The following is a 14743-nucleotide window of genomic DNA, read 5'->3' as shown; positions in this document are numbered from 1 at the left end:
GTTTCTCGCCCACTTCCAGACCAGAGATTGTTGATGGCTGGACGTTCAAACGGTTTGATTTGATTCGAGTAGGTGTCGATTAAGTAGTTTTCTTATAAAAAAGGGAAACGAAATGACGATCTGTTGAAGTGCTTGGTGATTGAAAGATGAATGCTTGAATACGAATGTGTTATCAATCTAAATAGTGATTTTTATTTGAAGTCAAATTTGAATGGTAGGTTGCCTTTTAAATTAAAACACATTTTTTTATATTCCATTTCCTCCATTTTGGCCGCCTTCTTGGATTAAAAAATTCTAAATCACTTAGAGTAGTTCAGCTGAGTTTAGCTCAGGAATCAAAAATAAGACATCGAAAAAAACATTTTTTTTTGTGATTCGATTATCCGATGTGAAATTTTGCCAAAGCCTTCGGATAATCGAGTATGGACTGCATATTAAAATTCATAGATGACAGATAATGAGATAATTCCTGATGTTTTAAATGTTTCCAAATAAAACTCTCGATTTATATTTGTTCACTTCACTAAAATTATAGTCAATGTTCTTTGTTAACCTTCCTGGGGTGTTAAGAAAAACTCCAGCGTGCATGGCATGTAATTCCATGAAGTTTGATATGCCGCACGTTGGGCTTTTACCAAAATAGCAATTTGGCCACTTCCAGGGTATCCGGAACCGATTCCGGAGTGGCCAGATATGGTCCAATTGGTTTTTTACTTGCTCGAGCGTGCATGGCATGTAATTCCATGAAGTTTGATATGCTGCACGATAGGCTTTTACCAAAATAGCAATCTGGCTACTTTTTGAGGGTATCCGGAACCGGTTCCGGAGTGGCCAGATATGGTCTAGTTGGCTTTTTAATGGTTCCAGTGTGCATGGCTTGTTATTTCATGAAGTTCGATATGCCGCACGTTGCGCTTTTACTAAATTAGCCATTTGGCCACTTCCAGGGTATCCGGAACCGGTTCCGGAGTGGCCAGATATGGTCCAATTGGCTTTTTACTTGCTCCAGCGTGCATGGCATGTAATTCCATGAAGTTTGATATGCCGCACGATAGGCTTTTACCAAAATAGCAATCAGGCCACTTTTTAAGGGTATCCGGAACCGGTTCCGGAGTGGCCAGATATGATCTAGTTGGCTTTTTAATGGTTCCAGTGTGCATGGCTTGTTATTTCATGATGTTCGATATGCCTTACGTTGCGCTTTTACCAAATAAGCCATTTGGTCACTTCCAGGGTATCCGGAACCGGTTCCGGAGTAGCCAGACATGGTCTAATTAGCTTTTTGCTGGTTCCAGTGTGCATGACTTGTAATTCCATGAAGTTTGATATGTCGCACGATAGGCCTTTACCAAAATAGCAATCTGGCCACTTCTAAGGAATCCGGAACCGATTCCGGAGTGGCCAAAAATGGTCTAGTTGGCTTAAGGCTGGTTCCAGTGTGCATGGCTTGTAATTCCATGAAGTTTGATATGCCGCACGTTGGGCTTTTACCAAATTAGCCATTTGGCCAGTTCCAGGGTATCCGGAATAGGTTCCAGAGTGGCCAGATATGATCCAAATGACATGCAATCTGTTCTGGAGCGTATGACTCGTATTTATATATAGTTTATTATGCATTAATCCGTTGCTAAATCTAATAAAACTTATGAGAGCCAGTTTACCGGAAAATTTGTTCCTTTGGAATCGATTCCTAGGAACCAAAGTGGTCAAATCGGGTTTCTTTTTAGAAATATTAGGCAGAATTTTAGACGTTTTGAAAATATTTGTATTTGTTCCATAAACTTTATTATTTTACATACACACAAAAAAATATTTCTGAATGTTACATCATTTATGATGTAACATTTTTGCACGTTATTAAACATTTAAATTTAAATGCAATTTGATGTAAATTTGCAACAAACTATATGTAAAAACACGATTTTACGTGTAATTTAACATTTTACGTCGAATCTCAAGTTTACATCAACTGAGTTTACATTCGATCATTTTTTTTCCGTGTCGAGTAAATTCACATTTTTTTTCTGTGTAGAAAATCGAACTGAGCAGAGCTTATAACAGTTCGATTTTGAATGTATTTTTGAAAAATAACCATACAAATTATTTTCTCAATTGCATTTCCTTGCAACGTTTTATTTCCGCAACATTTTTTCTGATTTTCAAATTACATAAATAAAAATTGTAAACAGTTTTTTTTAACTGAGCAACTCTCTCAAATTACACAAATTAACTTACATTGCTTTTTTTAAATTGTATGAAACTTTGTCCATCCATTCTTCATGTCCAAATAAGACAGCCCCTAAAAGTCCATAGAAAAGTGATGTGGAAACATTCGAAAATCTGTATCGCGGGAAGAAATTTTCTGATCGATTTGGTGTCTTCGAAAAAGTTTTAGGTTATTGTTTAGACTATCCAAAAAAACGTCAAACTCCTAAAAAATATCCCTTTTAAAAGGTTTTTTTTTTTTTTTTTTTTTTTTTTTATAAAATTAACTCGACTTTGACAAACTTTAATTTTTTTTGTCACTAAAACTTGATTTGCAAAAAAACAGGTTGTGCAAAAATTTTTGAACGATTTATGAATTTTTGAATCAATACTGATTATTTTCAAAAAAAAAAACAAAAAATCGAAATATTGGTCACCCAAATTTCATTAACTTCATTTTTGGATAAAAAAATAATATTGGCAATCTAAAAGTACTTTAGTGAAATTTTGATAAAGTGCACCGTTTTCAAGTGATATTTTAGGTAATTTTTTGAAAATAGTCGCATTTTTTTTATTATTATTTTTTAATTAGTGCACATTAGGGTGGGTATGGTTTTGTAGGGCATGCCCATAGGATTTCATGCCAAATATCAGCTCATTTGGTTGTAAACTGGCTGCGCGCATCAGGGTTAAAGTTTACATGGGAATTACTATTTGGAACTTTTGTTAAAACGCTCCTACAGGTCTGGAAAAATCACGCGCCAACTTCTGGTATGGTCAGGCCTAAGGGGAATGGTCTGGAGAACACTTTTCCCGAAGAGAGCATATGGATTCGTTGTCCCTAGACCTGGCGCATCAGCAAACAATCCGATGTCTCCGGAATCAACGGTTTTCCCTGAAAAAGCATCACATTTTCCTTAGCATGCTATGCAAGCTTGATGAACACCGCGACGCCATACGTCATACGGGAAAAGTGTTCTCCAGACCATTCCCCTTAGGCCTGACCATACCAGAAGTTGGCGCGTGATTTTCCCAGACCTGTAGGAGCGTTTGAACAAAAAGTTCCAATTTCCCATAGTAATTCCCATGTAAACTTTAACCCTGATGCGCGCAGCCAGTTTACAACCAAATGAGCTGATATTTGGCATGAAAGTCCCTATGGGCATGCCCTACAAGGGGAACCATACTAAAACTTGATCGGAGAACTTTTTGAAAAACGTACCCACCCTAGTGCACATGCTTGTCCACTTTTGGAAAAAAATATTTTTGAAAAACTGAGAAAATTCTCTATATTTTGCTTTTTTGAACTTTGTTGAGACGAACCTTAGTTGCTGAGATATTGCCATGCAAAGGTTTAAAAACAGAAATATTGATGTTTTCTAAGTCTCATCCAAACAACCCACCATTTTCTAACGTCGATATCTCAGCAACTAATGGTCCAATTTACAAAGTTCAATTATGAAACATTCGTGAAAACAATATTTTCAAAATTTTCAAATCAAGACCTACATTTCAAAAGAGTCAAACATTCAATATTACGCCCTTTTTAAATGTTAGTCTTGGTTTGAAAATTTTGAAAATATTGCTTTCAAAAAGATTGGAAAATTTGACTTACATCGATAAATGAAGTTAAAAATTTTTTGCGACCAATATTTCGATTTTTTGAAAAAATCTGTATCAAAAATTGATAACTCGGTCAAAGTTTTTTTGCACAACCTGGAAATTTCTGAAAAGTTGGCATTGGATGTCCCCTAAAACATAAAAAATAAAATTGTGTGTTTTTTTTTGCAAATCAAGTTTTAGTGACCAAAAGTGAAATTAAAAATCACCAACAAAAAATTTGCCGTGTATCATTTTTTTCTGTGTAGTTTGTATGCAAAATTATATGGACAAACTAATGATGCAAAATGGCTTCTTTGGGCATACCGAAGGCACCAAAAAAGTTTCAGCCTAAATAAAAAAAAAAATCGAGTGACCGAAATCTGGGAGAACTGCTCAAATGTTTTAGTAGACAAAAAGTGTTTACTATTGAGCTTTGGGGTATGACGGACGTATTGTTTTTAGCCAAGGTATATTTTTTTAAATAGCGTTTTCAAGGTTTTTTTTTTGAAAGCATCGATAAAGCACATTAAAAAATAGAAGGAAATAGATGTAAACTTAAATTCAAAATCGAAAAGTACGTTTGGGGCTACCTATAAACCATATGAACACTTTTCTTTTTGGAAATTTGTCCTTACAGAAAAATCTTTTTTGTATGGTGCGTTGACGTGGTTTATGAATGGTCCGTTTGTAAAATTTTGATAAAATGCACCGTTTTTGAGTCATAGGAATTGTTCAAAAATTACGTCCAAAAATTTTCGTGATTTCAGACCAGATTGTTTAGAAAGTACTTTTTGATTAATATTTTTTATACGTCTAAAAATGACATAAAAAAAGCAAACTTGTATGTTTAGCTTCTTTCTCTTTCAACTCATTATACGAGCTCCTTGTGTTATGAAGATTTAAGAATAATAGATCATCACTCTTTCAAAATGTGTGCGTGTGTGTGTGGCGGTTTGTTCGCTTTTCGCTCACACAACACAGCTCATGTGACCCCGATCCAGAAGACGTTTTGCTCCAAATGTTTTCACTCTCTCCTCACGTTCAAACAACCGGCGCACGAACGAACCGAACATCAAAAACTTCCAATAGATACCTTATATTAGATGGGTGGAAGTCGAACGAACGAGTGTGTGAGTGACTGACTGCACGACTGACTGAAGAAACAACCAAGTAGTACCAACAACAACAACCTTTAGTACATCCTCGGGTTTTTTTTTCCTACCATTTCTTCGTGTATTTTATATGATGTTATTGCTCTTTTTTTTTCATTGTGGCTGTTGTTTGGCGCCCTCTTTCTTTTCGACACTTCTCAATCGGATGTACCCAGCGAGTGAGCGTGAGAGAGAGAGAGAGAGAGAGAGAGAGAGAGCGGGAGAGGAAGATGCACTTCCGGTTGAAAGTGTGGGGGGAAATCTTGGATCATCTTGGTTTAGCTTGTATGTGCGAAATGTTTACACATGTTTCAGTACATCACATTAGAGGAGAAAATGTGTGTGTTTCCACAAACGTCTGGAAATTTACGAGGTTGGTTTGGTTTCGTATTGTTGTTGATTTAGTAAAGAAAGATTTTTTCAACCGCTGAAATACATGAAATTGTCCTAATCTTAATTAACAGTGCAAATAAGATAATATTTGCTATATTTAAATATAATTTGTTCGAAAATTATTGAAATTTGAATTGTGAAAAACCAAATCATAAAATAAAACCAACTTTTCAAAATACTCAACCAAAAATTCCGATACTCACAGCTAATCAAAATTGAGAGACATAATTTGCTTAAACTGTTTCAACTCTCCTCACAATTTACACCATATTTATTAGGAAGGTTCGTGACGTGGTTGAGTGACACTTATTTGTTTGCCTTCCTGGCGTGAGTGCAATCATACGAGATAATATTTATTTTATTTTCGAAACCAAACCAAAGAAAGCAGCTCCGACTGCATCACTGCCATGCTGTCCGACATTTAGTAGCTGCAGCTATGCTTTAGCCACGAATTTTGTTTTCCTGCAAACTATGACAGCACAGACAAACGGATGCATTTTTTTTAAGTTCTGCATCCAAATTTTAACGACCGTTTTGAATGTTGGGAAACTCACCACGGCAATTCTAAATTCACCACAGATCAATTTCTTGTCACTGTTCGATTTTTAAGCTTGATATTTTTGACAAAAATTTTCAATTATTTCCATCTGCTTGTCTGTGATAAGAGCCTAGTACTAGTCACTGGCACACCGATGCCAAAGATGAGGTGAAAAGTGTTTCACATTTTCTCCTCCCAATTGGAAAGCGATAATTTAGGCACTCCCCTATTTTTAACCTTTTTCTTTTTTGCTGTTGTTGCTCAAGCACGTCAGCATCGTATCGGAGAGCAATTCCGGTGAGGAAGAGGTGTAGTACGATTTGGCATGATGCGTTTTAGCGCTTCTTACAATACTCGAACCCACTAGTAGTTTAAGGGTGGTGAGACGATTGTTGGACTTGGCACGAATTTTGTTTTGATATTTTAAAAACGACTCTCAATTAAAACAATGTTTTGTTTTATGTTTAAAGGATTAACTGAATCAAGCTAATCATTGTCACCTTAAAATTGTATTTTGTAATTTTTAAGAAACTGTAATAACATAAATGTCCTCCTACCCTAGCTCGTGGAGCCGTTTCAAGTGGCCAAATCTGCGAAGCGGCGTGGCGCTCGGCATACAATTTGTAACAGTTTTTTTCTTCTTTTTAACGCGGGTTTATAATTGGTAATTGAATGGAAGGTTTATTGCTATTACTAGTCGGTTTACCCCCCGGGCCGTCACACCCTCCCAGGCATCGAAGAAACTCATCCGTCTCGTCGATGCCGCGCGATGATGGTCGAAAATGTTGTATTGGAAGATTATAGTCCAAGTTGTGCAGGAAAAAAGATGAAGGAAACAAAAAAGTCTGTGGTTAATGAAACGTACCACGCCGCGGACTAAGCTTGGCGAGCGCGATTAAAAAAGGTTTTTTTTACGTTCGACTTTGAACTAGACTTTGGCTAAGTACACTCTGGTGCCTCTGACCAGAGCGATTGGTGCAATAAAGTAGAAATTGGTGGAAAGTAGCACTATCGTGCCGAAAAGATGAGGGAAATTTGACTTTCGCAAATAAAGATAGCAAATGTTAAAATTTTATGTTATACGTCAACTAGAAATCGAAACTAAATCATCCTAAGTTCAATGTTCTTATATTGGACCTCTTAGACAAAGCTTTTATTACTTTGGTTTTTAATCAAAAACTAACTTAATCCACCTATGTGGTTGATGCCTTCCTCACTTTTTACCAAAAATGGGTAATATGAGTGGTTTGGACACATATTTCAGCTATTTTTTTAGATCCAGAAAAATAAGTACACAGATATAACTTAAGTGGTCATAACTCGAAACAGGGTTGCCAGATTCTTCAATTACCTAACCAATGATTAGTTGGATGATGGATCCGGACATAGTTGACATACATTTAAGTGAGATCCGGCTTCAAAAAAGTACATAAATATCACTTAAGTGGTCATAACTCGAGGCAGGGTTGCCAGATCTTCAATGTTTTGGACTCATTGGAAAGGCCATTCAATTACCTAATCAACGATTGGTTGGATGATGGATCCGGACACAGTTTACATACATTTAGGTGAGATCCGGCTTCAAAAAAGTACATAAATATCACTTAAATGGTTATAACTCGAGACAGGGTTGCCAGATCTTCAATGTGTTGGACTCATTGGAAAGTCTTTTCAATTACCTAACCAACGATGGGTCGGATGATGGATCCGGACATCGTTTACATGCATATAATTAAGATCCGGATATTTGTGAAAACACATTTTTATACATAACTTTTGAACTAGTTATCGAAACTTCAAACAATTCAATAGCGATGTATGGGACCCTAAACCAAGTCGAATGCAACTGGTTCGATCAAAATCGGTTCAGCCAGTGCTGAGAAAACTCAGTGAGAATTTTGGTCACATACATACATACACACACACATACACACACACATACACACACACAGACATTTGTTCAGTTTTCGATTCTGAGTCGATATGTATACATGAAGGTGGGTCTAGGAGCTTTTAATCAAAAGTTCATTTTCAGAGCAGGATTATAGCCTTACCTCAGTGAGGAAGGCAAAACATTAAAATTACTGAAACTTTTATCATTTTTCTACCGCAAACTAAGTTTTTGAATGTATTTTGTATTATTTTTTTTTCCTAATCCATTATTTTTTTAAAATATTTTTTTCAAAGGAACTGCATTTTAAGTATCAATTAATCCCTAATTTCTAGTCTTCATTGAGCAATTGTCTAGACCTCTTCTGATTTTTTCCGCTATTTTTAATTTTGTATTTTTTATGGATAATACTTTGTGCATCAATTTCTTATGTCCAAATCAGTAATTTTACATCTTTGGTTTTTCTCTATACAAAAATGCTATGAAAATATTCGAAAAAACTATGTTTTTTGTTGTCAATTCCATCACAAAAACTCAATTTTGACTGAATTTACCGCTTCAGATTTTTCAGTTTTAGTGGACCAAGTGCATGATGGACAAATTTTGTTTGGCCAAGCCATACATTTTTGAAAAGTTAGTGATTTGTCGATTGTCTTAAAAAACAAACTCCAAAAATTGTCCAATCTTTTAAATGTAAAAATGAATTAGCAATCAAAAGTGCACCGTTATTGAGTTATAATCTTGAATATTAACCTCAAAAAATTAAGGTGAAATTGAACGATTGTTTTACAGATTTTTTTTTAGGGATTCAAAAATTCAATTTTCATTGTTTGCACCGGGAACAAAAACACTCAATAAGCAAAAAAAAATAATGTTTTGTATCGACACTAACGACATGTCTCCGATTTTTACTTTAGGGACGACATTCGAAAGGAAAAAAAAAATTGTTTATTGGACCTTTAAAAAACTACAGCTATAAAAAAAATGTTCAAGCCCTTGTCCACCTAGTAAAATATAAAATTTATAGTATCTTTAAAAAGTACCTACCTTTTCTTGCATTTTTGATATGATCTTTGGTTACTGGAATATAATCGAGCTAGAATAAAAATTAGCATATTGCACTTCACACTGTAACCCAATAAGCCTTCATTTTTTAATCGACGATATCTTGAAAACTATCAATTCCATTTTTAATGTCTGAAACCTTTGAGAACTTTCTCATCATTTTGATTCATTTACATAATTTTAAAAATCACGAATAATATTTTGAATGAAAAAAAAAACACTTTTTCAGATACTTGAAAATAAATATTTTTCTAGGTGGACGAGGACGGACCCAATTTTTGAATTATGAAAAAATATTTTTTTCCCTAAATTTTACCTTAAAAATTTATGAGTTTGAAAACAAATTTGATAATTATTTTGCAGTTCAGTGCGCATTGACATTGGCAGCTCAAATCTGTCACAAATATACTACTAAAATATTCAAATGTGATAAAAATGGTTAATGTGCAATTTTTAAGTTTTATTTTGCTTTTTTTCAAATTTTATTATCAAAATTTAAAAATGAAATGAAAAAGTGTAGATGCCCAACTCTTGCGCCTCACGGGGGTTCTCTAATTTGGGAATGCAACCTTGAAACATTTGTATCTCGGCAAATTTCCAACCGTTTTTGATGGCTCTTGTTGCATTTGATCAGGAAGGATTTCAAAAATTATCTATTGCGAACTAGATCCATAATAGCTTCATTTCCCTAAACTAAAGTGGAAAAGTCATTTTCAGCATTTTATTTATGCGTTTTGAAAATTCTAAATGACAGGGCCGAATGGTTTTACTCAAAAGTCTGCATGGAGAATAAGTGGAGAGCAATTCTCTGAGATTTCGGTCATTCGATTTTTTTTGTATTTTTTAATCCCGCTGAAACTTGTTTGGTGCTTTCGGTATGCCTAAAGAAGCCATTTTGCATCATTAGTTCGTTCATATAATTTTCCATACAAATTTGGCAGCTGTCCATACAAAAATGATATGTGAGAATTCAAAAATCTTTATCTTTTGAAGGAATTTTTTGATCGATTTGGTGTCTTCGGCAAAGTTGTAGGTACAACAAAATTTGTTGATTTCAAATTTTACTTTTTGCACTAAAACATGATTTGCAAAAAACACTATTTATATTTTATTTTATTTTTTTTGATATGTTTTAGAGGACATCAAATGCCAACTTTTCAGAAATTTACAGAATTGGCAAAAATCTTGACCGAGTTATGATTTTTTGAATCAATTCAGATTTTTTCAAAAAATCGAAATATTGGTAGCAAAAAATTCAATTTTCAACGTTAAAATATGAAACATTTGTGAAATTTTCTGATTTTTTCGAAAACAATATTTTCAAAAGTTTAATCAAGACTATCAATTCAAAAGGGCCAGACATTCAATATTATGCTCTTTTGAAAAGTTAGTCTTAATTAAAAAAAAATAAAATATTGTTTTCAAAAAGATTGGAAAATTTTACGAATGTTTCATATTTTAGCATTGAAAATCGGACCATTAGTTGCTGAGATATCGACATTAGAAAATGGTGGGTTGTTTGGGTGAGACTTAGAAAACATCAATTTTCCTGTTTTTAAACCTTTGCATGACAATATCTCAGCAACTAAGGGTCGAATCAACAAAGTTCAAAAAAGCAAAACTTAGAGAAATTTCTCAGCATTTCAAACATATTTTTTTTTCAAAAGTGGGCAAACATGGGCATTTATTTTAAAAAAATGAATAACTGAGACTATTTTTAAAAAAGTTATCTAAAAATGGCTCTAACTTGAAAACGGTGCACTTTATCCAAATTTCACTAAAGTACTTTTTAATTGCAAATTCAATTTTACATCGAAAAATGAAGTTGAAAAATTTTTTAGATCAGTATTTGGATTTTTTTTTGATCAGTATTAGTCCAAAAACTCATAATTCGGTCGAATTTTTTTTTGCAAATTCTGATTTTTTTTGAAAAGATGGCACACAATTTTTATTTATTTTTTCATTTTCTGATATGTTTTAGAGGACATTACTAAAACATATCAGAAAATGAAAAAATAAATAAAAAAATGTGTTTTTTTCGAAAATCAAGTTTAAGTAAAAAAGTAATATAAAAATTCAAAAGAAAAAAAAAATACCGTGTAGGATCAATTTTTCAGTGTCGTCCTTATTTATACCTACAACTATGCCGAAGACACCAAATCGAACAAAATATTCCTTCAAAATATACAACGATAAGTGGGAGGAGCGTGCTGATTTCCGGGTGCTAGTGCTAGAACAACCTCCCTCTGGAGCTGAAAACTAAACCCACATTGTCGGCATTTAAAAGTGCAATCAGAAGCACATTTCTAAAGTAGTTTTAAACTTATTAATTAACTTTGTTTGGGAAATTTGTTTTTCTTTATTTTGGCTCTATTGTAAAATCCTACAGTTCCTTCCTTGACTTGACGAAAAGTACACACTACAAGTTATCGTATCCAATAAAGCAACACATTACAAATTACAGATTTTAGAATTTTCACATATCAATTGTGTATGGACAGCTGCCAAATTTGTATGGAAAATTATATAGACAAACTAGTGATGCAAAATGGCCTCCTTGGGCATACCGAAGGCAAAAAATCGAATGACCGAAATCTCAGAAAATTGCTCTGGGTCTTTTTGTAAATTGCAAGTGTGAATTTTTAAAAATTAAAATTTTAATCTTCTCAATTTCATGCTTCATTTCAGGAGTTCTACAAACCTTGTGCGCGCGTGTGTGTGAATTAGTATCAGCTCCCTTGCAGTGTGGGCGCGCGAATCCTCGCCATCATCATTATTCGTGCCGAGTGTAAATATAGCCAACAGTAGTTGTGTGCCGTCGTCGTTGTCTTTGTCACGGAATAAGCGACGAGAGAGAGAGCCTTAAAAGTGCATGTCCTCCAACATCAGCAGCAGCAGCACCGCGAAAAGAAAAGTAAAAATCCAAATCAAATAAAAAATGATGATGTGAAGTCCGCGTGGCATATGTGTGCGTGTGTATGTGTGTGAGAGAAACAGGAAGAAGAGTTTATGCTGAATAAAAGGTGCAGAAGAGTTTAATCGAATCGTCGGCGTGAAGATCAAGAAGCATTTATGGAAAATATGTGGAAAAAGTGAGCTGCGAAAAAAAAGTGCGAAAAAAAGCAGAGAGATAAATATACATGTATCAAATGTCTGGGTAGAGTTGCGGGGAGAATAGAAGAAGAAGAAGAAAAAGTTGTAATCAAATGCAAAATTCACAACAACAACAACAACACAGGCTTAAAGTATGCTGAGGGCAGCCGAAACAAGAGAAACGGAACGTGTGAGGGAAGAAAAGGAAAAAAATACCCAATAATATTGGAGCGAGCGAGCGAGTGGTGCAGAACGGGCCGGGGCTTGAAAGGTTCTAAGGCCAACTATTCGCCCCTCTCGGCAAGCGGTCCACCGGAGCGTATAATCTCGGATTAATCGCGGGAAATATGCGAAAAATGCCAATTTAACCCAAATAGTTGTTGATGGTCGTGTCGTGCTGTTCTTTGCCTGTTGTGAGAATGTGTCAAGCGAATGCAAAATAATAAATCTGGCAAAAGGAAAAAATAAAAAATAATTGAAAGTGAGCAAAGTGAACAAGAAGAGAAGTGTAAGCTAAAAGGCAAATGCCAAATTGTGCCGCGAAGCTGGTGTCACAGTGCCTCAGTGCTCGGCGTGGTGGCGTGGTTCGAGCCGCCGATCCACAGAGTTCTGATGGTTGTTGCACGTGGTGGTGGTGGCGGTGAAGGCCCAAAGCCAAACCAGCAGCAGGGCACCTTCCAGAATGACTGGTGTCTGTTGGGTTGATCGCAGTCGTCTAGCAGAACACACCGAAACACACGAAACGACCGTAACGGCGACCGCCAGCAAAGAAGCAGTAGCAGCAACAACAACAGAAGCGGCGACAACAACAGAAGCGGTTGCGGCAACTCAGGCAAGCAATCGGCATCGTTACCGTGGCACAGCTGAGCAACGGCTGTGTCCAGCGGGAGAATGGCAACGATGCAGGCTCCGGACGCGATAAGCGACTGCTCGCGGTACATCCTGCAGGTGAGTGCTGGTTGATTTCAGGTTGAACAAACTGTCTAAATATTTGTGGGATTTAGATGATGATGATAGGTTGTCTTATTTTTCAATTGCATGAAGTTTTTGCTATTTCCGGGAATGTCCACCAGCGGCCACCGGTAATGAATTACGGAGTGACAACGACAATATCATAGATCGGCATATCATTCAATTTCATGAAGTTTGATATGCAACATGATGGGTTCCTTCAAATAAGTAAAGTTGGCCGTTCTACGGGTATTTGGGAACTGGTTTCTGGATAAACGAAATTGGCCAACATGATCCAAAGTGGTTCGGCAATCGTGTTTTTTCAACTAGTTTGAGAGATGAATTTAAATCAGTTTTTTAATTTATTATACTGCATTGTTAATATATATGCGCAAACTGTCAAATAGACCTTCAGGATGTTCTAGATTTTAAGATCCGGTAGCCAACCTGACCGTAACATTCAAATTGGAATGCAAATAAGAGTGAACCGATTTAGGGGAGCTGGGGGTAAGAATAATAAGTATACTAATGAATATTACTAAAATGTTTAGCAATACTGTTCCTCATGTTAAATAATGCATATGGAGTCACCTTTGCCAAAAAAAATGTTTGAAATAGTATAAAAATAGCTCAAAATAAACAAATAATTTTTAAACTAGATTATGTCCCTCGAAAAAGTTAAAAAAAAATGCAATGAGTTATTTACAAAAAATGTTTAAAAAAATAATTTATTTGGGGGCAAGACGGCCACCTCCTCCGGGGGTAAGACGGCCACCCGTAATTTGTAAATTTTATTTGATATAGGTTATATTTTTGACGGTTTTTGACTATTAAGACATATTTGTAGATAAAGGAAAAGCATTTTCAATAAAACTATCAATTTTTAATCCAAATGCTGTTAACTAGCGTTTTGACAACATTCTCTACTGTGATATAGCAAAGTTCATTGAATAATATGAAATCCTATCAAATTTTTCATAAAAATCGCTAATTTAATATTATTTACACAATTTTGATTGACTTATTCTAATCGAAATACACAAACTAATTATTATGCATCAATCTGTGTTTGTTTTGTAGTAAAGAATCACAGTTTTTCATAACATGTGGTCACAATAATATGAAATTCACTGAGCCAAAATGTGAAATTTTTTTAACAGCATTTTTCTTCACATTTAAAACTTGATTTTTTTCAGCCAAAATAGTTATGATGTTCAGAGAAGTCTGTTCAACTAACCATGTAGGTATTTGGGTGGATTTAGCAAAGTTATTAAGTTTATTTATAGCACTGACCGTCTTACCCCACATGGGTGGCCGTTTTACCCCGCGTATTATATATATATATATATACGATTTCAATTATTTTTTTTAAAATTGCTGAAAAGTATTGAAAGTTGGTTTTTAGACCAACTAATTTATGTTATTTCTATAATGAACTCGTAGTAGAACAAAATGTACGTAATTTGAGATCCAAACAATCTGTTGTGTAAATTTTATTAGACTTCTCCCTTAGGGTGGCCGTCTTACCCCCATCTCCCCTACTAAAATAAAACTAAAAAAAAAATGCCGGAGATATTTGCAGTTCAGTTTGTCCATATAATTTTCCATACAGATTTGACAGCTTTAAAAATTAAAGAATCTGTATCTTTGAAGGTTTTTTTTATCGAGTTAAAAAAGTAAAAAAAAAATAAAAAAGATTTTTAAGCTAGTTTGAAAAAATGTCGCAAAAATTACGCTTTTTTATATGTTTTAGGAGACTTTTTTTTAAATTCTTTTCAGAATATTCCAGAAAGGGCAAAACATTTTTGACCAATGACAAATGATTTTGGGAAAAAAGTTTTTTTCAAAGAATCC

General features: G+C 34.7%; 1 protein-coding gene across 4 annotated transcripts in view; it reads left to right on the top strand.

Annotated features, from left to right (window-relative positions):
* Positions 1 to 14743, top strand: part of LOC6041213 (unconventional myosin-IXb) — a 121402-nt gene that overhangs the window by 18778 nt on the left and 87881 nt on the right. For all 4 annotated transcript variants that reach the window (XM_038265030.1, XM_038265031.1, XM_038265032.1 and 1 more), the window contains exon 2: positions 11534 to 12886. In XM_038265030.1, coding sequence (XP_038120958.1) covers positions 12830 to 12886 — 57 coding nt within the window. In that variant the 5' untranslated portion in view covers positions 11534 to 12829. The remainder of the gene's footprint in view (positions 1 to 11533; positions 12887 to 14743) is intronic.

This window comes from Culex quinquefasciatus, chromosome 3, assembly GCF_015732765.1.
Source record: "Culex quinquefasciatus strain JHB chromosome 3, VPISU_Cqui_1.0_pri_paternal, whole genome shotgun sequence".
Classification (NCBI taxonomy): domain Eukaryota; kingdom Metazoa; phylum Arthropoda; class Insecta; order Diptera; family Culicidae; genus Culex; species Culex quinquefasciatus.
Note: the sequence above shows the minus strand (reverse complement) of the source record. Positions and strands in the feature narration are given on the sequence as shown.